The 26,328-nt window shown below is 36.6% G+C and overlaps 1 protein-coding gene across 2 annotated transcripts in view; it reads right to left on the bottom strand.

The window, feature by feature from the left end:
• The window catches only part of dnah6 (dynein, axonemal, heavy chain 6), an 80,058-nt gene that overhangs the window by 46,667 nt on the left and 7,063 nt on the right, over nt 1–26,328 (bottom strand). For both annotated transcript variants that reach the window (XM_059553950.1, XM_059553951.1), the window contains exons 12-44: nt 26,186–26,275; nt 25,160–25,280; nt 24,916–25,067; nt 24,612–24,764; nt 24,277–24,528; nt 23,658–23,786; nt 23,426–23,539; nt 22,309–22,452; nt 21,714–21,869; nt 21,491–21,541; nt 21,315–21,407; nt 17,973–18,092; nt 17,592–17,772; nt 17,282–17,378; nt 16,973–17,177; nt 16,657–16,821; nt 16,463–16,573; nt 16,122–16,247; nt 15,095–15,250; nt 14,293–14,454; nt 12,961–13,098; nt 12,687–12,854; nt 11,780–11,928; nt 10,135–10,242; nt 8,530–9,085; nt 8,302–8,424; nt 7,969–8,151; nt 7,378–7,521; nt 6,090–6,311; nt 5,856–6,003; nt 5,574–5,731; nt 4,190–4,321; nt 1,146–1,317 (exon numbers count right to left, since the gene is read on the bottom strand). In XM_059553950.1, coding sequence (XP_059409933.1) covers nt 1,146–1,317; nt 4,190–4,321; nt 5,574–5,731; nt 5,856–6,003; nt 6,090–6,311; nt 7,378–7,521; nt 7,969–8,151; nt 8,302–8,424; nt 8,530–9,085; nt 10,135–10,242; nt 11,780–11,928; nt 12,687–12,854; nt 12,961–13,098; nt 14,293–14,454; nt 15,095–15,250; nt 16,122–16,247; nt 16,463–16,573; nt 16,657–16,821; nt 16,973–17,177; nt 17,282–17,378; nt 17,592–17,772; nt 17,973–18,092; nt 21,315–21,407; nt 21,491–21,541; nt 21,714–21,869; nt 22,309–22,452; nt 23,426–23,539; nt 23,658–23,786; nt 24,277–24,528; nt 24,612–24,764; nt 24,916–25,067; nt 25,160–25,280; nt 26,186–26,275 — 5,179 coding nt within the window. The remainder of the gene's footprint in view (nt 1–1,145; nt 1,318–4,189; nt 4,322–5,573; nt 5,732–5,855; nt 6,004–6,089; nt 6,312–7,377; nt 7,522–7,968; nt 8,152–8,301; nt 8,425–8,529; nt 9,086–10,134; nt 10,243–11,779; nt 11,929–12,686; nt 12,855–12,960; nt 13,099–14,292; nt 14,455–15,094; nt 15,251–16,121; nt 16,248–16,462; nt 16,574–16,656; nt 16,822–16,972; nt 17,178–17,281; nt 17,379–17,591; nt 17,773–17,972; nt 18,093–21,314; nt 21,408–21,490; nt 21,542–21,713; nt 21,870–22,308; nt 22,453–23,425; nt 23,540–23,657; nt 23,787–24,276; nt 24,529–24,611; nt 24,765–24,915; nt 25,068–25,159; nt 25,281–26,185; nt 26,276–26,328) is intronic.

The following is a 26,328-nucleotide window of genomic DNA, read 5'->3' as shown; positions in this document are numbered from 1 at the left end:
CTTATGAGCATATAAAACAAAACAGCTTCTTGGAAAAAATTTAATATTGTAGTAGTTATAAACCAAGGTTTATTTTATTTCAGATTAACATTTGAGGGCAGCAATTGTATTCATAATGTCAAAATAAAACCGACGTAATGTTACTTGAAGGCATTATAGCCTACTGTTCCTGACAAACTTTCATGGTTGCAGTAAATCCATGGTAAATGTTGCAGATCTGGACACTGGATAGTCCATTCACGACACAATGTTTCTTCCTGGTTTCCATGGGCTGTTTGATCCGTTAATAACGGAGAAATGTGAATGTTTCTCTCTAGATCTCGCTGCGATGTTATTACTTCTGTGGCAAATTAAAATGGTTTCTTTACTGGATCTCTTATTAGCGCTGTGTAGTAACAGCATCGCATGATAACGATCGGCTCGCGCTGCACTGGTCCAAACTGATAAACGGTCCGTCAACCACACAAGGATTATGTTTGCCTTTTGATGTTGGGCACTGTTGTGGTCGCGCCGGCATCTCTTACATTATGAGCGCGCTTGCCACGCGCAACGGCCTACATTTGAAATAACGAAATTGTAATTGAAATCGGCATTTTTAGCATATGATTTTTTTACAATTTTGAAAAAATATTTTTATATAATATTATTAGTAGAACATTTTATGCATCTTTATTCACCTCAAAGCATATCCGCTCCCGCGCCCCCCCTGTGAACTCTGGCGCACCCCTGAGGGGGGCACGGACCCCAGGTTGGGAACCAATGCTATAGAGAGTCTATAGATCAACCCCTGGTTGAGTCCTAAACCATAAAAGAACATTTGAACAACTCACAAGATGCCTATTCAAATTAGAGAATGCATTTTTATTGCTCATTTAAGAGCTCCAAAATGAAAGAAGCTCTTTACAAGCCTTAGGTGGATTTATGCAACAGATGCTAAAGACCCTGGGTAAAATTGTTAAAAGTTGTATTATTTTAGATGAATTGTGATTTTGACCAGGTTTTAAATTATTTGAGTACAATATATACTTTTAATGAGTCTTTGTAAGTTCTTTGCGACTGTCCTCCTGCCTTAAAGGCCCTGTAGGTACACGTCTTTGTTCATGTGTGTGTGTGTGTGTGTGTGTGTGTGTGTGTGTGTTTCTTACCCTGGACACATTTAGAAAGGTCTCTAAGGTTAAAAACGTAGTGGGATTTGGCTGGTGTAGGCAGCAGGTCTACACTCATACGACGGTAGATCTCAACAGCAGCATCCACAATGCTGTCAGATGCCTGCTTCACTGCTGTGGAAAACTCAGTGAGGAATCCACCCAAAATTGCCTGCAAACATGCACATACAAGAACAGTCAGTGTACACAACACATGTAGAACTAAGGACAGTAATATTTCTAAGCATGAAATGTCTGAAGACTTTTGCCACAATGGATAGTTCCAGCACTGACCAGTATTCACTTGCTCAGGCTCACTGGAAATATGCAAAACTCAAGAAATTTACCTATCTGTATGAATCACTGCACTTTCAAACTTAAATTAACACTAGAGGCAGTACAACTCTGACAACTTTTGTTCCTTTTCACACAAGTATGATTTACATGACCAGAGCTATGATTAAGAAAACCTCATTTGTTGCACAATTCCTTGCACAATATTATGTTATGACTTAACAATTTTAACATTTTAACTTTTGAATGTTAGTGTCACATGTACAGCTTCATATGTATGGGTTTTCTAATGCGATAGATTTGTTCAGTAGCTCACACAATACGGCACTGCAATTATGAGGTGAATCGCTCTAGTATGAATCCTGTGGAATTACAGTTTGACAAAACAGCTCAAATCCATATAGAAGAAAAATAAAATAGCACAGTTGCATCAGCAAATTTATTTTAATATCACTTTTGTGGTTGGGTTTGGTGTAGGGGATATTTCCAACGCGATTGAGCATTAACCTTTTAGCAACACTCCCCAGACTTTTGATATCTGAACCATGAAGCACAATAATAAAAACACTGCTAATATGCCTGTACCAACGTAATAAAAACATGGCCACAGTCACGTATTGAACCCACTTTTACCACCACTCTCTGGACATTTTACTTTGAAACTGCCGTAAAACATGAACCAAAGTCTGTAATGTTGGTGTTGCAGAAAAAATGCCACAGGCATGTATATCCAAAGAGCTTGGGTTGGTTTCTTCTCGGAGTCTGTCAGTTCAGAACCATGGACAGCTACAGGTCTCATGCTGTAGTTTCAGAACCCAAGACAGCTCCTTTCCCATACTTAATGAGCTACTCTGCAATTAACTTTCTTTATAGGAAGATACTAAAGATGTGGAAAACTGCATATTTTAAAACTCTAGCCGGTGGGCTGTCTTAACGAGGAAGTCCAATTATACTGGCGAAGGGTCATGTCTACCGAACACTATTCAGATGATTTAGGGATTTTTAAGGGTTATTCATATGATACATATTCAAAAACAACTAGACAGACATATTACATATTACGAGAACGAGTCAATCTTTCGTTCGTTATCTGGCTCAGCTCGGTGTTCATCTTCAGTTCTCTGTTCACAGCAGTTCAGTCAGTGTACTGTTCGAGTAAATGAATTACTCCAGGATATTGGTTTATTTTAACTCAGAGGGAGTGTCAGCCATGTTAAAAAAGTTAAAAGCTTAAGTCATTTGTGGATTAATGCTTATTGGAGACGCGAACCGTTTTAAACAATTCAGTTCGATTTGGTGAACAAGAAGATCCGGTTACATCGAATGATTCGTTCGCGAACCGGATATCACTACACTGCAATGTTTTGAACGCGCTCACAACAGACCCAGAAGAGAAGACAATGCTGAATAAAGTCGTGGGTTTTTGTTATTTTTGGACCAAAATGTATTTTCGATGCTTCAAAAATTCTAATGTCACATGGACTACTTTGAAGATGATTTTCTTACCTTTCTGGACATGGACAGTATATCGTACAAACGTTTTCAATGGAGGGACAGAAAGCTCTCGGACTAAATCTAAAATATCTTAAACTGTGTTCCGAACATGAACAGAGGTCTTACGGGATTGGAACGACATGAGGGTGAGTTATTAATGACATAATTTTCATTTTTCGTTTAACTAACCCTTTGACATCTTATTAAGTGAAAGCTGTGTTTGTAAGAAACAACGCCATTATTAAGGCTTTTCACTTTCAACGGATGTCCCTAGCGAAAATATGAGTGCATACTCCACAACACTTCCTCCAGTGAAAATAAAAACTACTCCCTTTTGTCATCTCACATCAAAATCGACCAACATGTCTGTTTATATTTGTTTCCACTTGTAAGCCGTGCTTGATCTGTGCATTCTTCTCTTCTGACTCAGATGAGATTACTTTTTTACTGGAGAAAGTAATATGACAGGACTTGTTTGATTGCCCGATGCTGAGTACATTTTCAGCTAATTTAAATTTGGGGGGAACTGTTCCATTAAATTGAATGAATTCAAAACTGCAACTTTTCTGAAAGAATTTTAGCTCCAGTCCAGACATATATCAAAATACTTTGACATCAGCTTGTTGCTGTTGTAATGCAACACATACAACAAAGAAATACTAATATGCTAATCAATTTTTTTTTCAACTATGTTATGTAGCCTACTTTTCAAACACATGTAAATACAAGTAAAGCATTCTTTCAGCTTTAATATAATAGTCTAGGCAGGCAGCTCAACAGATTTTAGAACACATTTAAAGTCGGCTCAAGAGCATTGCCATTTTCTAAATCAACAGGCTGATTCAGTCATTGATGTCTCCAGAATCATCAGGCACAGGATGCTTCAGTTTTAAAGTAAACATGATGAAACAGCTTTGGCAACCCCTTTACTGTCATACATATATGTGGCATAATTAAGAGTGAAACTGGATATTCAATGAGTAAAATGTAGGCCAGGACTTGATTTTATCCAGAGGGACATGACTGGATGTTATATAGACAGGTGGCTGGAGGGGATATCATAATGTTAACTTAAAAAGGAAAGCTGCTTCAGATGCAAAGCATTTATTATATTTTGACATGTTTATCTGGAATAACATAACTTATAACAATAAGACCGAAAATATGTATTAGGAAAGTAAATGGGTCAATTGTGATTTTATATTAAGTTTAAAAGTAAAATATTCATTCAAAATGAGTGCTACCATATGTCTGACCTTAAAAATCTGTTTGAGGCTCTGCTCAGAGGGCGTTGGGAGGCACAGCATGCTGAAGTGGCGGATAAAACGAGGGGTCACCGGGTTACGACCTCCACCAGGAGGTGCACAGGCTGCAGCTATGGTCATATCCTTTAGGGAGGAAAAGCAAAGAGAAGAAAGTGAATAAGTGCATAAGAAAAAGTATCCAAGGGACATCATTTAAGTTTTTTGACACTTCTACTAATCTCATCAAACCTTTACTAGAAGAAATTAATGTAATATTGATTAAAACCCAAATTAGAATGAGAGCATTCATGACAGCTGGAAAACTTAATGACCAATTACTCTTTAAATGACAGAAAAATCATTCAGGAAATGTTGCTGTGTCAAAGTCAAAGCAGAGTCATATTCAGCCACCAAAGAGCTATACTAACCCAGATGAGTTTCTCCAAGGGCAAATCTCATTTGAGACTCCCAAATCATTCTTTTAATCTTCAGCAGGTTCTTTTCTCATCATATTTCTGTCTTTTATTTATCATAACTCACATTTGAGATGGATGAGTACTGAGGTCAACTACATCTCAGATCACCATATTTCTCTGTAACCTTGCCAAATCGCATAATTGTCCCTGTTTATATTATGCAATTTTATCTTTGTTTGTACGTGTGTATGAGTGTGTGTGTATGAGTGTGTGTGTGTGTGTGTTTGTGTGTGTGTGTGTGTGTGTGTTCAACAAGCACGGGGTTTACTTGATGCTGGTGTGTGAAAAATACATAATTAAGAGTCATTCCCGAGGTAAGGCAAAATTACAATGAGAGCAGGTACTTCAAACACCAAGCATTAGTCCTGCTCATTATACGATAATCACTACAACATACATTATTTTCCATGCCCATAGAGAGAGAAAATGTTCAACGATTAAAATGCTTGATAAAATTTAAATGTAGTCTCTGAGGTTTCTGCACAAACTACTGGTCTCACAGCAGATGCACATGATTAGGAATGGAAATCTTAAGGAAAGTAACAATTCTGGTTCTAGTTAACAATTCTGATGCCTTAACGATTCTTTACATTACATTTTCATTACACCTCACCCCTGACCCTCAATAATAAATCCTAATTATACAGTGCTATATCAAAACAACACTACTACTCTGGATATATATACACACACACAAAATATAGTATGTAAACATATATAAAAACTGAATTTAACTAAAAAAAAAAAAATCCTTTTAAATACTGTTTTTGTTTATTTATTATAAACAATACTGGTCATTAGTAACAGATTTAGATTTTCTACCCTGGCCAGTGACGTGAAACAAGGACAAATCTTTTCATTTCTCTGAAGGAATTATGACACATGATTCTATTTTTTATATATAAGTGTCTGTTGCTTACGTGTATCTCCTTCCAGAAGAATTTTTCTCTGTCATAGAAGCCATGGAAGTCCTGGAACTGTCTGAGCAGCTCTATAGGGGGCTGAGAGCCATAACTGTCAAGTTTTGGCATGTTTAGATCATCTACAAACACCACAATCTTTTTATTAGCAGGAGCACCTGAAAAACATAAACACAGATTGTTTTTGTGTGGGGTGGGGGGGGGGGGGCGATTTTATGATGGATGATGATTTTCAGTATGGCAGTTTACACAACCACCCAAATCATATCTAATGTCCCATACCAAGTATATTCTTTCTCTTCTTCTCCAGTTTTGACTCAATGATCTCTTGAGTTCTAGCTGATGAAGTTTGGGCTGAGAAGTTAATGTAGACGGGGACATAACCTGCCTTCTCCTGCACACTGTTCAATAATGCCCGTGCCACCACAGACTAAAATTCACAAAAAGCCTAGTAAACGATTTGTAGTGATGAACAATGGAAAATCTTTACGTCACATTAAACACGCACTGCCTTACCTTTCCCACTCCAGTGATGCCCGTAAAGAGGACAGAGTGATTGACAGATAGCAGTTTCTCCATCAGGTATCCGTACCTCACCGTGTCTGTGGTGGGCACCAGCATCTCAAAGAATGGCATCTCACTGTTATAACTGAAGCAGGGAATGATCTTCTCCCATGGCTCTAAACATTTAGCATCAAAGTTCATATACACACTCCATAAATCACCTCCACTGGGCAACTGTTACAGAGAGAGAGAGAGAGAGAAAGAGAGAGATATTCACTTTAATATGTACTATGCCATTTTAAATGTTAATAAAACACAAAATTAGATGTTTAGCAGAATGTCCTAGCCGCTTTTTTCTATGAAATTAAAGTGAATGGTGACAGGGATGTCACACTTCTAAATCAACAACATAAAAACATCATAAAAGTAGTTCATATGGTGGTAGTCCATTTCTTTCTGAAATCAGATAATAGTTTGTGATAGACAGACAGACAGACATATAGACAGATAAATAGATAGCTAGATAGAGAATAGAAAATAAATATTTTTTTTTCTTCTGGAGTCTTTATTATAAGGGCAGGTTCTAGAACCCTTGTTCATCTCAAATTCACCCCTTCCTTTTCTTCTGCTCTCCACTCCCCCCCCCCCTCCCTTGCTCATTCTGCCTTGCTCTGTGGAATACTAATAATGCCACTCTCCACTGCATTCCGACCTTCTGAAATAACCACGCCTTCCCTTTATCCTTATACAAATGTCTGGGACAGACATTTTTTTCCCCTCAATCTTGTTCTCATTAAATATTCCTAAGGTCACATTTAAGAATGCAACAGACACATGATATAGAGATGACACAGCTGTCTTTATAAAAAGAATTGAAGCAGTCAGGTGCTATATATAATTTACGATGACCCCCGAGTCAGGTTAATGTGCTCTTTTCAGGGTCAAAGCCCAGAGGAGGTTTGTATGTTCCTCACCAGCTATTAAACAGGAATAGCTAGCTACTGTATGGTCACTGAGAAAACATTATAATGGGAAAAGAGAAGAAACAAATTAATTACCTTTTGGATTATATAAAATTATAAAAACACAATGGCTGCAAATCTGTGAAGAACCAAACATGTTCCTCCTAATCTTGTAACACATAATGGTGTCTTTTTCTGAACACAAACACTATGAAGCTGATATGACTGTCATAAATTATGACAATAAAAGAGAAAGTCCCCATTACTGTGTGCTTATTGATAAAATTAACCATAAACATACTTGATCTGAGGTGTATTTCAGTGTATATAAAATGTACCTTCGCATCACTGTTGCCCTCAAACTGCTGTCTGACGAATGTGTCGAATGTGTCCCAGTGACTGTCAATCAAATTTCCCCCCAGTGCCCACAGGTAGCAGAACACAAACGTCTGACACAACATACTGTTCAACTTACTGGCCTCCTGCAAATACATACACAAAAAAACACACAAATTTAACAGAAATCAGACCAAGCAAACAGTTGGATCATACTGCAATTTCTAGCAACTGCAGAATGAGTGTGCAGTAGTTTTTGGGTCTGAATGTTCTGAACTGTGTCAGTCCAGGGTTTTTATTCATGATACTCAACTTGCAACTCAAGTTCCTATTCCTCTCTGCATTCTTATATCTCATAGAAACCAAACATTCAGGGAGAAGTAAGAATGTGAATTTATGTTTATGCTTAATAGAGTAATGGAGCAGAAAAGCATGTGCTGTATGTCTGTACTTAAATGTATGACTGCAAATAAATCTGAATTTATTTTCAGGTTTATGTACTGAACATTACTTTATCAGTAGGTAAAAAAAAAAACATTTATATAATATAATTGACTTTGTCTCAGTTTGGTTATAGTTGAGATGCATTATACCATTTTAAGGTTAGGGGCTCCATCGCTGAACAGTAATGCCTCCAGGAGGCAGCAAAGGGATGTGACTTTACTGATGTCCACTTGTGCAATGGCCTGCACACAGTGCTTTGATACAAACTGCAGGCCCTTCTCCACATATTGCTCAAACAGCTCCATCAGATATTCGCGTACAGGCTCTGTAATCTAAGAAAACAAGATTTCTGAGATGGCGATAGCTCTACAGGTCTAAAAACCAAACTAGAAAACACAATACAAACAAAATACATATTGCTTATAAAACTAAACTCCTTCTAATGTTTCTAATTAGAACACTGAGAGTTTTAAAGGCCTCACCTTCTCTGCAAAACCTGTGAACCACGTCTGAACGTACGGCATCCACTTAAGCTCCTCTGGGTCAATGTACACCATCCCACAACGGCTTACTGTGGCAGGAGACGCCACTGCCAGATCCTGAACCTAATTGAGAAAGCGTAACATGTAAGCGTGCGTGACTAGCCTCTAATTAAAAAATAGAAAGGGTATGTGCAATTTAACAAACAGGTGCACATTTGAGCATCTCACTTCAAACATCATGTGTATGGAAGGCGTGAGCTTGATCCTTTCACTGTTGGCCAAGCAGAGCATCTTATTATCATCCAGCACCGTGTTCATGTTCTCAATCCACAGTGCATCCACCGGGCCATCACTGATCACCCATTTGTGGTCGTCACTGAAGTCCTGGACTGCTGCCCGCACGCAAAGCGCCATAAGACCGTCCCGCCATTCAAGCGTCAGTGGGTTCACCTCCCCGTAAAGCTCGCCCATGTTCACTGACTTTGGGTTGAGTACATAAGTCTTAACAGGGCGGTAGAAAGGATTTTGGTGGCCAGCATGATACAGGGTTTCCAAGGTGTCGGCCAGCACGAGGTAGACAGTGGTTTTGCCGCTTCCAGTGGGCCCTACGAGCATTACCCCATGGCGGACTAGCATGGTCTCGTAGAGTTGAATGACCTTGCTTATGATGCTTGGGAGGGGTTGGAGGGAGCGTTGGCACAGGGATGAGTGAATGGTGGAATGCAGGACACCATAATCATGCTCTGGGATGGTAACGCCAGGGAAGAGGTCTGACAATATGCCACTTAGGAAAGAAAAAGATGGAGTTAGGGATCCACACATATATACAGTATTCGGACCTGGACTGAATTTAACTGAATCACGTGTTAAAATATCACATTATCAAAAGTAAAACACCTGTCCAGATGTGTATAGCTAAAGAAATGAATGGTATGACAAATACTCATGTGGACACTCACATGAGATGGATTTTATTCTACATAATGGTGGCTCCCCCTCATGGTGGAGATCATATGATCATGAAATATAGTGAAATGAGTACAGTACACGCATATAAATGGGGATATTTCATAGCTTTCAAATGTTATTATATATATATATATATATATATATATATATATATATATATATATATATATATATATATATATATATATATATATATATATATATAGCTTTTATAAATTGCTACTTATACATACTACAACCTTACCCTAATCTAAACCCTTACCAGAGTTATAAGAGTTAGAGGGTTATCAGAGCCATAAAAACATTTGTATTACTTGAAAATTAACTCTATTTTCATTCAGTTTAATTTGATGTACTAAAATTGCAACAACCTAAACAATAAAAATATGTATAGTGAAAAAAAAAATCACAAATAAAAATGTATTCAAAATATTAATAAACACTTTAATAGCTTCTCAATTTTACTACAAAAAAAAAAAACACTTCTAGCAATAACTCTGACAGAAAACTTTCTGCATCCTATTTTCTTAAACAAACTTTATTTATATCTATACTGTTTTTACATATGAGGACATCCCTAAAATTAGGTTTTGGCAGATTTAGCTCACATATGACACTGAAGACTGCAAATTCTGCTTTGCCATCACAGGAATAAATAAAAAATTTTAATTTATTAGAACAGAAAGCAGTTGCTTTAAACTGCCATAAAGTAGAAAACTGTTGTCTTAAATTGCATTAATATTTCCAAATAATGCTCTTTTTATGGTATTTTTGATCAAATAAATACAGTCTTGGTAAGCATAAGAGACCTTTTCCAGAAACATTTTAAAAATTGTATGTGTAGTAAACAAACTGAGCGGTCACCTGAAAAGCACTGCATCATCTTTGAGGAACTTGGGCAGGTTTGAGTCTCGCAGAGCTCTGATCAGCACAACATCCTCGCTCAAGTGAGGGTTTTCTCTTTTTAATGACCTGCTCACGCACATATATAATACATAATATATTAAAGGTTGTTCAGAAAATGTGTGCATGAACAGACAACCAGCAGCACAAAAAAATTGGACTGCTCAGTATTTCACACTGAATACACACAGGCAATCACACAAGATCTTGTTATAGATGGAGTTCACAAATCAAACAAGAATTTTACATTTTCTGAAAAAAATGAGAGTAATGCTCTGTTAGTGCTTTTAGTGCGATGCTATGTGGTTGCAAGGGTGCAAAAATATGAGGTGAGTGGTGCTTGCCTTCCACAATATTAGGATGTTGGAGGTAGTTTTGCTAGGGTGGTTGCTAAGGCATTTCTAGATGGTTGCTATGTGGCTGCTTCCTGGCTTACGTTTTTTTTTTCTTTTTTTTTCACACATTATAATGTCTATCATCCATGAAACATTGGCTTGATCACATCTCTCAACAACCTGCTCAATCTGATGTGTTATTCTTGCCTTGGTAAGCACCACTAACTAGTACTGTGCGAATCATAAAGACTATTAAACAACCTGTTTTAACTACATATCAATACTTTACACACAATATAGTGCTCACATTTACTCTCTTTTAAACACATTTGCCTACAGTTGTTTATATATTCTTGTAAATAGTTTAGTAGCCTAAAGCACGCTGATTTAAAAACAGACATTATGAATCACTGAATCACACAACGAAATAAAAGTACACTAAAGTGAAGTTATGCTACATATAAAACCTGAGTACTAATAAAATGCACCAGTGACATGATGCTGACACACACACATACACACACACACACTTAAGTAAATTCAAGTGAGATCCAGCTGTACAGCCACTGATCTAAGACCAGTGCTAATGAAGATGACAGTCGGACCTAATGGACCTAAATGATCTGCTTAGAGGTTTCTTACACAGCTGTATTTTATCGGTCTTTACTCCAAAGGCAACACCAAGTGGGTCATTCATGACAGTGACTGAGCATGTGCAAATTAATTCTCAATCAAATACTGACTTGTTTATAAAGCAAAGACCACAAACATGTTAGAAGACCCTAAATAAACACATCCCAAGACTGTAGGACTGCTTCATGTAATTTATACAATACCATTCAAAGTTTTTGGTATCAGTATTTTAAAATAAATTAATTGGTTTATTCAGCAGGCTGCATTAAATGAATGAAAAGTGACACAAAACATATTAAGCGGCACTGTTGCAACATTAGAAACAAATTAGAAATGTTTCTTGAGCCCCATATCAGCAATTCTAATGATTTCTGAAGGATCATGTGACAAGAGTAATGGTTTCTGATAATTCAAATTGGCCAGCACAGAAATAAAATTCATTTGAAAATATTTGAAAATAGAAAAGTTATGATATGTCACAATATGAATACATTTATTTTTGATTGAATAAATGAGACCTTGGTGTTATTTCTTTCAAAAAAGATTTGACCCCAAAATCTTTAATGGTAGTATTAGTTTATGTAAGACTGACAGAGAATCGTTGAGTAACGTGAAAATGTGTTTGTGCTCTGTCTCACCCTGCCATGACCAGTACAGATTTGACAGCTCTCATGCCAAAATCATAGTGATCCTGCTGAGAGAGCTGCTCACTGCAGAGCTTGTACATCTGAGTCATCTTTCTCGCAAGAGTCTTACTAGACTCAAAGCCCTCGGAATACAGGATCACCTATAGGCAGAAAGCAGTTGTAAGGTTAAACATATTGCAGAAATACCAGAGTTCTCAGATAAGACATGCTAATGTTGAAAGACTTAATAGGACCCATGTAACTTCTCTAAACAGATAACCTCTAAAGCTGTGCTTCCCAAACCACTGCACACTGTGGAAGGGTGTGTACAACAAATGGGGGCCACAGGGGACTTCCCGAGTTCCCTAAAAGTGTTTTTGATTTTTTTGCCTTATGTTTGTTAACTTTGTGAGGTTTTGGTCTTTTTGGGGAATTGGGAAAACTGGCTGTTAATTATATACATAAAAGTTTTAGTATGTTCCAATTAAGGATCTACCAGTCAGTTGTGGAAATTTATAAAGAGGAAATCACAGTTTTCCCATTTAAACGTGCTAGAGTTAAATGTAGTTGGATTTAATACAATACTTACTTTTGGGCAATCAAGTTGGATTTTGGCCCTTTATAGTAAAAGGTCTGGGCAGGGCAACTATGCTCTGCATGCTCCTGATAGCTGAATTATTTTGTCATTTTACATGGTAAATATAGTGTGTTTTTAAGTTACAATATCACTTAACAAGCAGTCAATTGTTGAAATTCACAAACAGGAAATCACAGCGGTAGGACACCAGTTTCCTCATTGTAACACACCAGGAACAAACAAAAGATTTTAATGAGTACACACATCTCTGGCCCCTCTACTTCTCACTTAGTGTGATTTTTCATCATTACTGGGATCAGACCAGGTTGTTTAATCGCACACCTCAGCGATAAGAGTGTAGTTGGGCACCATCATGGCTATGGGTCTGAAAAGGGCTTTCAGGTTGTCAGGGAGTTCAGTTCTGCCAGCGTAACCGGGGTTCATAGTGATGAAAGCAGCACAGGTCATCACCAATTTTATCTCTCTCCCCTCAAACATGAACCGTGGTAGCTGCCGAGCACAAACACAATGTAGACACATGCAGTTGCACATAATTCCTGTATTACTAATCAAAACTGAGATTGTACATGGGTATGTGAATGTGTATGTGCATTACCCTGGCTGCCTTGGCGTTTCTGATAGTAATGAGCTGTTGAGCGATGACTGACAGCACCTCGATGTTGATGCGATTGAACTCATCAAAGCAGCACCAGGCACCAGACTGAGCCAAACCGCTAAAGAACGTCCCCATCATCTGAGCACACAAATGCAATATACTGTAAGACTTGGCGCCAACTGAACACTGAACCCTCCAAATGCTTAAAATGAAAATATAGAAGTATATACAGTAGCATACAATAAAACAGAGCTATACTATTTGTACCACAACAATGCCACCGCATAAATATTAATGTAGTAACTTATATTAACCATATCAACTTTTTTACAGCTTAAAGGTATTGCATAAGTCTTTTGCATCGTTTCCAGTGTCTCAGGCATGACACAATGATCTAAAAATGTGGCATTCAAGTTTAAAATACTTCAACTTTAATCATTTGACTGATGTTAAGCCATTTCAAGTTTATCGTCATGCCTGTTTGGTCAACCTGTAGTATTCCCAATGTGTCAATTCCAAAATCAAGTAAAAGCCATGTCAATGATTAATGCAAATACTGTAGGTACAGTAGATAGACATTGACAATTACATACATTACTTGACATATCATTTACTTTCAAGAACCTTAACAACCTTGAATACCCTTTTCCCACAAAAAAAAAACTCCACCAAGCCAACGTACAGTACATGAAAAAGCTGCAATTACTAAAACATTAGTCAAAGACAAGAATGCTAAGATGTGCAAAAGATGGAGTCACGATCATGAAACCTGAACAGTCGGAGCACCAAGATGAACTTCAACATTTGCCCTGGCTAGTTCAATCACCTGACTTGAATATTTTCAAACCATTATGGGCAGTTTTAGAAAGAGGAATAAGAAGATTCCCTCCTCCTGATAGAAGACGAATCTAATCGAAAAACAGCCCAGAAAACACATAGGCAAAGGAATGATCTACAGAAAGAGCTATATGGTAAAATAATGTTCCAGTAACAGAATAAAAAAAGACAAACCCTTAACAATAACTATGACTGTTTTTAAGACCTAGTCAGAATACACGTTTTTATAACATATGCCACCCTTTAGCAAACACTAAACACTGGCCATAAATAAAAGAGATAGATGTCTCAGGCAGATGTCTACAGTGATTTTCATGCACAGCACAGAGAACTCAGTTGGGGATCTTCTGCCTCCTAGTGACAGATACAATGAATTCGCTATAACTTGACAGGAAAAAAAGAATATCTCTATCTCATATTGGTTGTCAAGCTGCTTAACAAATTAATGAGGAAAAAGAAAATAGAAGTTGGAATGGTAGAGAGACAGATTCACACCTTATAGTCGAGCCCATCTGAGCAGTTAAAGACCACACACTGGATTGCCAGAGCTTTTGCGAGGTCTTTAGTAGTCTCAGTTTTGCCTGTACCAGCTGGACCTGCAGGAGCTCCTCCAAGATCTAGCTGCAATGCTCCCATCAGGCAGAGGTAACATCGATCCTAACATAAAAAAGCAAATAGATCCGCAGTCCACACACACCTCATTAGGACAATCCTTCTCCTTAATAACTCATACACACAACACTGACATAGATCCATGCATACATTTATAAATTTAATTGTTATTTGCACTTTAGTATGAGTGGTTCAACTGCTTTTTCTTATGCGTGATGTGAAAAGATGGAATCTGATGTTTGACGAACGTTCAGCAGGTTTAAGGTTAGAGGCCGGATCCAAAAACAAAAAAAGGGCAAAAACTGCAACCCAAACTGACAAAAAAGTCCAAGGTATTTAAAATGTGGGGGCAAAAAATGCCCCTGCAGTGAATTACATAATCAATTTCGATCAAAATCAATCATGAATTTTAAATTAAAATTCTTTAACAGTTTTATCGTTTTTGATAATATATTGTGCATTATTTACAGCTTAATTTTGATGTTGATTTTATTTCATAAAATTAATTTTTACAGTCAAATTTTATAATTTATTTTAACTTTATATTGAACATTATACAATTACATTTTATGCAAATTTATTTACATTAAGTACAATTCAAATGTATTCGATATAACTGGACAAAACTCCATGTTTTACAGCATTTGTTTTAAATACACTATCATAAAAAAGTGCATTTATGTACCGTCAGTGGAGTGATCACCAAACGAGGACATGCTCCCAAATATTCATATCCATAGACATATTGAGAGAGAGCCATCCGAGCCACACAGTCATCCAGGTCCACATCCCAATAATACCGCAACTGCCTCTGCCACTCGAAATTATCACTGGTGTCCACCTGCAAACACACACACCATAACCCCTTGAGCTATCAGATATAACAGGTAAATAATTGCCATTTACAATATGTATTACAGTAGTTCTCCACTGCCTGGTCGCGGGTTTATTCTGAAACTGTTGGGGGGTTTATTCTGAAACTGTAACTGTACATTACAGTTTATGCTGCTAAATATAAATAACAAATAATCATACAATGTAATACCATCAAAATTACACTCTAACATAGTATGTAAAAAAGATAAGTTTTACACACCCCAGTCTGCAGGCAGCACTGATCAACACTAAGTTGTTTAATAAACTTTTTTATAGTTATGGTAACAAATTCTTTCTACGTGTGTATTTTGAGTGATTTATTGTCCAAAAAAAGTAAACACAAAAGTTAAAGATGTATTTGATTAATAGAATATTAAAAGGTATAATACAGCCATAAATTGAAAATTCCTGAAAAAGTACTTACTCTTAGGCCATCCAAAATGTTAATTTTAAACTATCGATTCTGGCCAAAACACCATTGTAACACTGGAGTCCATAACCCATAATAAACCTTCCACCAGTAAAACGCTCCATCCACTGTTGTCCTCTTACATCAAAATCCAAAGACATATACATGTATTTCAATTTCCAAAAAGTGCTGGAAATGTGCATATTTTTATCCTGATTCAGACGATATGGCTTTTTTCACTGGAGGAAGCAATATTATGGATAGAAGACATGTTAGCTGGAAGCAACATTTTTAAGATGTTAATTGAATCAGTTATACTTTTGGCCATGATAATCTTGTAGTGAAAATATAATATTGTGACAGCTGATCTATTGAAAAAGAGATCTAATTTTTTGGTCCCTATGTGATATGAAGGAAATACACAAACCTTTTCTTTGACAAGCTCTGTGACGATGTCTCTGGCGTGCACATCTATGGTGATGAGAGCTGTGATGATGTTCCGATGAAGACTGGGCAGATTCCCACGGACCAGAGCAGCAAGAGCATTCAGTCTCTATTTGTACACATAAAGACAGATACACACATACAGTATATATATAAATATAAATATATATATATATATAAATAAAAAAACACAAAAATGTTCTACACATAGTACATTTTAAAAGACTTAAACATTTTTAAGTACATTTTTAAAAGCAAGGAAATAAACAAATCGATATGAAATTACATAATTTGGTCTATGAACGCTATACAGTATGTTGTCACCTCAAAGTTGGTGATCTCAAATTCTTGTAGTGCTTGATAGTGGTCATGATCTCCCTCTAGGCAGCTGTCCATGTCCCTGCACCACATGAGCTGAGAAATTGTCAACACCACCTGCAAAAAAGCGTAGGTGAGAATTGCACATACACATACACTCAGAGATGCACATAAACAATCCCACCTAGACAAGCACAAACCTGTGAGGGATGTCCTGCCACAACCCACTCCACTCTGGGTTTACTCTGGTAGTCAGCAATTGCAGCCTTACTAAGCCTCCTAAGAGAGGAAAACATGGCCTCCTCCACCTTCCCCAACCAGTCCTCTACATTTCCACGAGCCTTCAAGCCTTTCCCCAGTGCCACCTACAGCACAGTCACACACATACGTACATAGTTTTAACATTATCCTCTTTTATTTGATAAATCCTTGCTATTTGGTTCACATACTTTTGTATAATTTGCTTCTAGATTTTGTTTTCAAGATGGAAAAACAAACGAAAAGAAAAGAATTCACCTTTTCTCCCTCAGGTGACACCATGGCTAAGATGTCATTGGTGTACTGTATTTTTTCACCAGTCTCGCCCTCTCCAGGGGTAAGAAGGCCAAACTCCAGCTGGGATATTGCATCAAAACACTTCCTCAGATGAGGCTGCACAGCCTGAGGGTTTCGCGTCTGAGCCAAAATCTCCAACAGTTCATCATTAGACAAGAAGTAGAACCTAAGCCACCCAGAAAAGTGAGTTAAGTCATGGCACAACATCAAGAAAAAAAAATCAGCATTCTGATGAGAAACTGCTGTGAGTATGTGCGTGTGCGTAGGCACCTTGGGAAGATAACTCTCTTGGACTCCAGGTAAGCCTCCAGGCATTTTTGAATCCGCTCCAGGAGTGCGTTATTGTTTTGGAAAATATCCAGAAGCCCTGAGGAGAAAGATTAGATGGCAACACTGGTGAAAGTCATTTATAATTTTAGGCTTTTGCATTTATTGTTGCATTTAACCTACTGCTTTCATTTTTCATGCACTAATTTTCAGATAAAAACTCCTCAGACACTGAACAAGAATGTATTCATCTAATGTTCTGAGTTGTTCATCTAATGTTTTGAGACATTTCCTGAGCGACATCCTGTCAGACCTGTTTGTGTGGCAGCACGCAGGGCATTAGGCAGGCGGCTGACCTTCCTCATGATCTCTTTCCAGGACTTGTCCACTTGAAGGAACATCTTAGACTCAGCAGGCAATTGCCTCTGGATGTCAGGAGCACTGAAAATACTCTCAAGATAAAGCCAGCTTCTCTGACATGCCAACCACTCATCCTAGGAACACAGCAGAAAACAGTCAGAGAAAGACTAATATATGACGTAAAAAAAAAAAAAAAAAGATTTGTGAAAAAAAGGGGGTTGTTTTAGACGATCACCACTCAAAACAAAACAGAACAAATCAAAATCCAGAAACTAAACCCAAAAATGATCTGGCTTTGGTTTTGTTTTTGGTGATCACACTCTGATGTGATTACCAAGGTCTGGCTGAAGAGAGAAAGCTGTCTCTGCCATTTGTCCACTCTGGCCTTGATGGGGCCTGCGTAACGGGATGATGCAACTGTGGCCACATTGACTATACTGTCATCGAGGAGCACCTAGAGGTTTTACATTCACAAAGACAAATATTCATAAATGAGAAGACATATCTTCTGTATTAAACTCAAGCAAGGTTAGAGGTGGGTGATACAACAAAAATATAATGATTTTATTCATGATTTTAGCGCGATTCTTTGTCATGTTGGTTTTACTTGGTTGTTGTTGTTACTAAGGAGTTCAGCCAAATTAATTTACCTACTTTAAAAAAAGTCTTACACGGTAACAAAATATTAAATAAAAAGAATGGCAAAAACATTCAATATTAAGAAATAACTAAAAACTACAGCTAACTAACACAATAAAACACAATAAAAACATGATAACAATAAAAAAACATGATTTTTGAAAATGTAAAAAAAATAGTTATCTGTGTTTACAAATAAACTCTTCAAATATAAAACATAAAGCACTTCTATACACTTCACTTTATAAATTGCATAATACATTCTTATTAAAGCAACTGTATTAAAGTTATTCAGTCAAGAGCAGTTAATGAGTTTTTATTAACTTAGTGTTTTGTTGTTTTATTAACATTAAAGGAAGAGTTCACCCAAAAATGTACAATATTCTGTCATCATTTACTTACTCTCAAGTTGATTTAAACCTGAATGAGTTTCTTTCTTCTGTTTAGCACAAGAAAGAAATTAATACAGGTCTGGGACAACATGAGAGTGAGTAAACAATGGCAAAATGTTTCTTTTTGGGTTAACTATCCCTTTAATGCAATAGTAGCATGTTTAGCACTATCGCTTTAAGAGCTGCACGCATCTAATATACAGGCACACATTCATTTATCTCAACTGTTTACTTTCACTTTAGACATAACCAGCTGTGTTTATATGTAAACCTTGTGTGTTTTTTGAAAGTATTAGCACAATCAGATGTGAAAGTTAAGTGTTTGACAAGCTTTTTAGTGTGCGTGTGCTTCAGCAAGCGAATGAAATGTTTAACCGGTGTGCGGTGTGAATTGGCCTGTACACAGTGTTGGGAAGGTTACTTTGGAAATGTAATAGGTTACAGATTACAAGTTACCCTGTTTAAAATGTAATAGTAGTGTAACTTTTTCAATTACTTTATTAAAGTAATGTAACTAATTACTTTTGAGTACTTTTTGATTACTTTTCTAAATTTGTGAAATTAAAGAATAATAAATAAAAGCATATACATCAACTTAAATACAGTTATCTAATAAGCATGTGACGTATTCTGTGTAATAAACTCCTGAAACATTGGTGTTTTTTTTTAAACTGCTGTCTCTGTATATGATGATAGTTTTCTCAAAATAAGTAAAATGCACATGAAGTGACACAGAGCAGTTCTAGAAATGATGTTTATGTGATCGTGTACTCCTATATTGAGGCGGCAGAGGTTGAAAACACTGCGAGCTTCAGTAGGCCTATGTGTAGCAAATGAAACCATGTCTTTGCCATTAATTTACAGGAGGGGCGGACTGGGAAAAAAATTCAGACTGGAAAATTCAAACTCATACAAACAAATTCATGGACAAAACTATTTTTTGTATGGACCTGACATAAAAAAAAGGTTTAAATCTTTAATTTGGGGACATGCAAAATAATTAAAAGTTCTCTCCTGAACTGCACCTTCACTTCCATTTTTCTCTTCAGTCTCTTTATTTTGCCCTGTTATCCATCTCTCTCATGACTTTAATACTCAAAATTGAACAAAACTATACTTTACAATACACTACTCTACAATACTACAATATCTTTATAGAAAAATCCTAATACTGTACACGAGTCATGTTTTTCCCTTACAAAAAATTACCATGCTTTTATTAGCCTATATAAAAGTAAAATAACCTTGTTTTTTTTTTTTTTGCAAATGGATTTGTATTTATTTTTAAATAAATACATTTGTAAAATAATTTTACATTTTTGGTTATCACAGTTAAACAATAGTAACCATTTTCTCTGGATTTATAGTTAAATATTAAAATGTTAATTTTCGTAAGGGTTGTGTTGTTGTCTGTCGTAGCTCCCCCTAAACCTATAAAAAAAAATCGGAATTATTTTTCAGCTAAATTACTACTGTAACATTACAACAGATAATAATGATGTCCTTTATATAGTATTTTGAGTGATGACTGATGAGCAACGTGCTGCTGCTTGATTAAATAAATAAAAAAACAAAGACAAAAAAGCATCTTTACAGATGAAACTGACCTAAAACCCTGAACAGCAGTTCTGCTTCTCTGCTCCAGCAGTCCACTCTATTCTCTCTCTCTCTCTCTCTCTCTCTCTCTCTCTCTCTCTCTCTCTCTCTCTCTCTCTCATTGATTACTCTGAGTCTGATCCAAACCGTTTGGCGGAGGCGCGGAGAGCGCGCGAGTCATGACTAACAATTCATGACTTATTAGAGATTTAATTATCAAACGGCGGATTCGCAAATGATGGCTTTAGTACATTCGGCAGGCAATTATACAATAATGATATTAAATAGGGGGCAAAATCGGCTGCCAGGCCACCGGGAATTGTCCCGGTTCTCCCGGTGTCCAGTCCACGCCTGATTTCCACAGACAGGCAGAATGTGCAGGAGTCATATATTGCATTTTTGGGGCTTTATATTTACAGACACTAGTCGATGTCATGTTTTGATTCAAGTGTACTGACCTACTTTTGATTTAGTCATCCAAAATGTGGCATATTCCGTCCGCGTTAGGCATTCCGTTTTTATGACTGGATTCTACGAACCAGACTGTATTTCCGCATCCCGGAAATTATTAGGGCGGTATGTCTCAGAATAGTCAGTGCAATTTGGGAAAGAAATCAGTTAAATCTGTATGTGGATGTGTGTAAATATTCAAATGTAATCCCCTTTGTAATCGTTAAAAATTTCATAAGTAACTGTAATTTAATTACTCATTTTTTCTTAGTAACTGTAACTAATTACAGTTACAATAATTTTGTAATTAAATTACGTAACGCCGTTACATGTAACTAGTTACTCCCCAACACTGCCTGTACAGTATATTGAGACAGAGGCACCAGAACTGCAACTGATAGAATGTGTGCTGTAGCACGATACCATATTTCCTCAAAAGAAGATTGTGAAGATATTTTAATAGTCGATCAAAAATCATGATATCACACACCCCTAGGCAAGGTTAGGGTTGGAATAAAATTATAATTATGCATGAATCTTAAAGTTTAACAATCAGAAACTCTGTAATACGGTGAATTATGGTTCTAACACACTCTTACCTGAATATCATCAGTTCCCCCAAGGATAAACACATCCTTGGAGTCCCGATGGGGCAGAACCACAAACTCCGTCGTCTTCCAAGATTCTTCGATCTATAAATAGTATGAGTGTATAAAGCTGAATATAAAAACATATATAAATGTTATTAAATGAGAATGATAAACATAGATGTCACCTTTCTTAGAATGTTCTCCAGAGATGCTTCTCCTGAGGCTTGTGCTGAAACCTGAAAGTTAGAGAGGATTCACAGAGTTAAAGGAAGAATTCTCAGCACCTAAAACCTAGTGAGTTGCCTTCTCAGACAGCAAGCTGAAAATTTGGACTATGTTTATATGATGCCCAGAAATAATGTCTAGGTAAGTCCATCTGTGGATTGAGAGCCTCTCTGTTTCTCTCACCTCCTGTATTTGTGGTCCAAAGTGGAAGATGTCGAGTTCTTGCAGATAAGCGAGAGTCAGTGGCTCTTCTAGTAGGCTGGAATCCACAATGTCCTCCAGCATCTCCCAGTGACGAGCTTTTAGACATGGGTTACGCAGGTCTGTGATGACTGGCAGCTACACAAACACAGAATATGAAATATGCAGGTGCAGTCATCAAAAGTGACATTAAAGACATTTATAACGTTATAGAAGTTTGCTATTTAAAATAAATGATTTTCTTTAGAACTTTAGACTCATCAATTAATCCTTAAATCCCTCACATTTGATTATAATAAGTAATGTTACTTTAGCACCAAACTAGAATGATATCTGAAGGATCGTGTGACAATGAAGACTAATGGCTGCTGAATATTTGGCAATTTAAAATATAGTAAATAAATCAAAAGAAGTTTTAAACGGTAGTGTACTCCTAAAAGGGTGCTCCTAATACCACAATTTGACATGAAGTTTAGACATTTTTCCACAGTCCAAATGCAAAATACAGCACTTGACTTCAAACAAGGAAACTGTTGAAGAGCAATGACACACTAGCATTAGTGTCAACCTCACCCACCTTTTCTCGCATGCTCTCCACATTCTCTTTGAGGCAGGGCACCACATTGTTTTTTGGCAGTCCTTTCTCCAGCTGGCTGACATATTTGGCAAACTTGTTCACCTGCCTGCTCAGCAATTCTGGGTCCAGCTCATCAAACTTATTCTGCATCAAAGAGATAAATTGACCAATTGACATTTAGAAGACACTTTCACTCAAAATGGCTTCTAGCACACCATTTGCAAGGACACTTCACCTGAAGCTATCTAGCATAAAGAGCCTAATTTAAGGCCATAATTAAGTGCAAATAACACGACACACAGCCAAGTATGGTGACCAATACTCAGAATTCATACTCTGCATTTAACCCATCTAAAGTGCACACACACAGCAATGAACACACACACACACACGCACGCACCCGGGGCAGTGTGCAGCCATTTATGCTGCGGCACCAGGGGAGCAGTTGGGGGTTCAGTGCCTTGCTCAAGGGCACCTCAGTCATGGTATTGCCGGCTCAAGACTCGAACCCACAACCTCAGGGTTACGAGTCAAACTCTCTAACCATTAGGCTACGACTTGACATGACAAAGACAACCATAAGATTTTATCCCAGTAACAATAACATTGCTGTATCCCTACTCCTCAATACTTTTGAAATGGACTTCAACCTTTGAGTTTGGAGATTTTTAAGTGCTTTGTTTGATCTAATCTCAGATCAGATAAATTGTTGACATTTTTAATGACACATTTGTATAATAAAAAGAAGAGTTTTAGTGAGCTTGCCTGTTTAACCAAGCTCTTCATAAAACAAACAAAACAAGCCCTGCAAAATAATTAAATAATATATTATAAATTCACTTTAATTATATTTTGAATGATTAAAAAAAAAGTGAATCATTGATGTTTATATTTAACAATTGGTTCAGTTAATTCAAAGTTTGAAAGAGTGTTGTTTCTCCCATCACTATCATATTCATTTACACCGTCTCTAAACAAAAATAATTAAAGTGCAGTTGTGGTAAATTATACTACACTTCAATTTGCAGTTTAAATCTAAGGAGTTATGGTGTTTCTCTATTAAGTGGATTTAAGTGAAAGGGAAAAATTCAAATGCTTCAATAGTATAAAAAATGACCTGCAACCAGCTGTTCTCTAGATTTTCCCATTCTTCCAAGGAGTCCCACAGTAACTGTTTCAGCTTCACTTCAGCGGTCAGTTCCTCTAGAGCTTCATATTTAGTCACCTCCACCTGAAATAACAGACAAAGGTTAAAGTAAGTGTAAATCGTGATGGCCAGCCAGACAAGGTGAAAACATAAAAATAAATAGTGAACAAGCGCCCTCTAGTGGACATATAGTCAGACTGACTTTAAAGTTCTTCTGGTAGGTTTTGTATTTGAAGGCTTGAGTCTGCAGCTCATCAATGGAGATCTGAATATCTCCCAGCAGTCGCCGTATGTTAGAGCGGTCTGCATAGATGTCAAGGAGCTGACTGTTCTGGAGAGACAAAATCAAAAAGACACAAATGTAGACTGTGAGTTATTCAGCAGTAATTCACATTTGACCAGTCAAGTACAAAAAGTTAAAGCACTGTTCAAAAAATTGGGGTCAGCAAGATTATTTTAATGCTCTTTAAGCATTTATTTGATTAAAAAAAAATCAGTAAAGCAGTAAATGTTATTGCAATTTAAAATAACTGTTGCATGATCCTTCATCATTGTAATATGCTGATTTGGTGCTCAAGAAGCATTATAGCTGTTATATTTTGATGAATAGAAAGTTCAATAGAAATCCTTTGTACCAAAAGTATGTCTTTACTCTCACATTTGATGAATTGAATGCATCTTTACTATTATTAATTTTATTCAAAACAAATCTGCTGACCCCACTCTTTTGAACTGTTTAAAATAATAAATATTCAAAATAGAAATACCATAACAGTGTTAGAACATTATTCTGATATAGTATGACTATTTCTTTCTTTCACCTCTCCTTGCTCTTTCACTTCCAGTACTTTCTTGTTTAGTTGGTTGATGTCTTGCTGGAGGTGTTGGCAAAATTTGTCCACATAAGAGTGCCGCTCCCCCACCGCCTTGTCGATGGTGATCCTTACGGCAGTTATACAAGGAGACAATGTGGCAAAGACAGCGATATCCTCAGGAGGAGTGGGGACAGAGTAACACTCAATCAGCTTGTACATGTCACAGACCGTCTCAGTCTCCTTTTCCAGCACAACAATCTAACAGAAAAAGATGAGATTAATACAGCCGTCTGATACTCAGTCTTCTGCTTGATGGGTCATGGTTCTCTTCTGATTCTTACCCTCTTCTGAATTTCCTCTAGGAAGTTGAGGGAGTTGACATATTCGCTGGTTATCGTTGGAACAAAGTCCAGTTTGAACTGGGCATCCTGAGCCTCTGCAATGATGTCATCCATTTTTTTCTTTGCCAGCCGAGGTAGGATGTCATTAATGACCTGGAAAAGGGTTCAGAATGAGGTGGGTTATGTATGTGTGTATTTATTTGTCCCTTATTGCAGGCTGTGTTGAGGTAAATGGTGTCTACCATCTATGCAAATATTACAGAAGAAATAATTTTCTGTTTGTGTGTTTCTGTCAGTTTGTAACCTCTATGCAGCGTAGAGGGGATGGTATAAGTTTCTGCTTCAGCTGTGTAGTATCCACCAGCAGAATTCCCAAGGGTCTTTTCTGTTTGATGGCTAAAGCCTCTTTATGCTCTCGATGATATTTATCCAGACTGTTGCTAAAGAACGCAACTTCTGCATCAGACACACATATACGACATAAAAAGTGTGAGACAATCATGCTTTCCACATAGATTATGATGATTATGAAGAAGATGATGATGTACCATGGTCATGCTCTTTGAGAGCCTCCAGATCCAGGTCTTCATTTTCTTTGTAAAACAGTCTGAATGGCTCAAATGTACGAGCATACACATTAGCAGTATTGAATGCAAACTGAATTGATTGCTGACGGGAAGAAACAGGAAACATTTTCACAATGAGGGACAGATATGAAAACATTTTTTTAAGCTTGCAGTAAACATGGAAGCTCAATTGCGCTTTCTTGGTTTGTTCTTTTGCATTAATCATTATTTAAAGTGCTCGATGTATGTGCATTGTAGGTTTATAATAAACATTTTATTTTAGGTACAGTAGTTGTCAAGGTATGATTTAGCAATTCCATTTAGTTTAACGGTACTAAAATAACAAACAAAAAAATGAATAAAAACTATATAGACATAAAAAAACCTAATAAAAAATGACACGACAAAATAACTAAAACTCATTTAAATTATTAATAAAAACTATAAGCAATAAAATTACTCAAATTTAGATTTATAGTTTAAATTACTAAAATTGAAACTAAGAAAAATAAAATACGAAAATAACACTAGAGCATTTATCAGTGTTTTTTTATGTAAATAAAAGCCTAGAATAAATCTTATTATAAATGTTTAAAGAAATTTTGGTTGTGTGTGCTTTCAATGAATGGACAAAAACAAAAAAACTAATTGAAATCTTAATTTATGTTCCAAAGATGAATGGAAGTCACATGGGTTTGAAACGACACAAGGATATTTCAATGGACAGATGAAAACTAAATATTAAACATTTTTGGAAGAACTGTTCCTTTAAACTTAAAACTGTGCATTTCTCACTTGAGAATGAATAGCATTTATATTAAAAAGAAAAATATGAATTGTACTTATTTACACAAGCAATAGTCATTATTGAAGAACAAAATAGTGAAGACAAAAATTAAATGAATAAATAGACTTTAGCAATTGTTAAACTGGTGAATGAATAGTGCATGAGAATAGTTTCTTTTTAACTGCATTTATATCATAGTCATGTTAGAATAAAATAAAAACCTTAATATTAAGGACGATGTCCTGCAGATAAGCATCATCTTCCAGGATTTCCTCAAGACTAGGGCCATCCCCACATGTCTTCTCCTCAACCTAAAAACCCACCCATACACACGCGGACAAAAACATCAGCAATGGCCAAATTA

This window comes from Carassius carassius, chromosome 7 (assembly GCF_963082965.1).
Source record: "Carassius carassius chromosome 7, fCarCar2.1, whole genome shotgun sequence".
Lineage (NCBI taxonomy): Eukaryota > Metazoa > Chordata > Actinopteri > Cypriniformes > Cyprinidae > Carassius > Carassius carassius.
The sequence above is the reverse complement of the archived record's forward strand: the minus strand, read 5'-3'. Positions and strand labels throughout refer to the sequence as shown.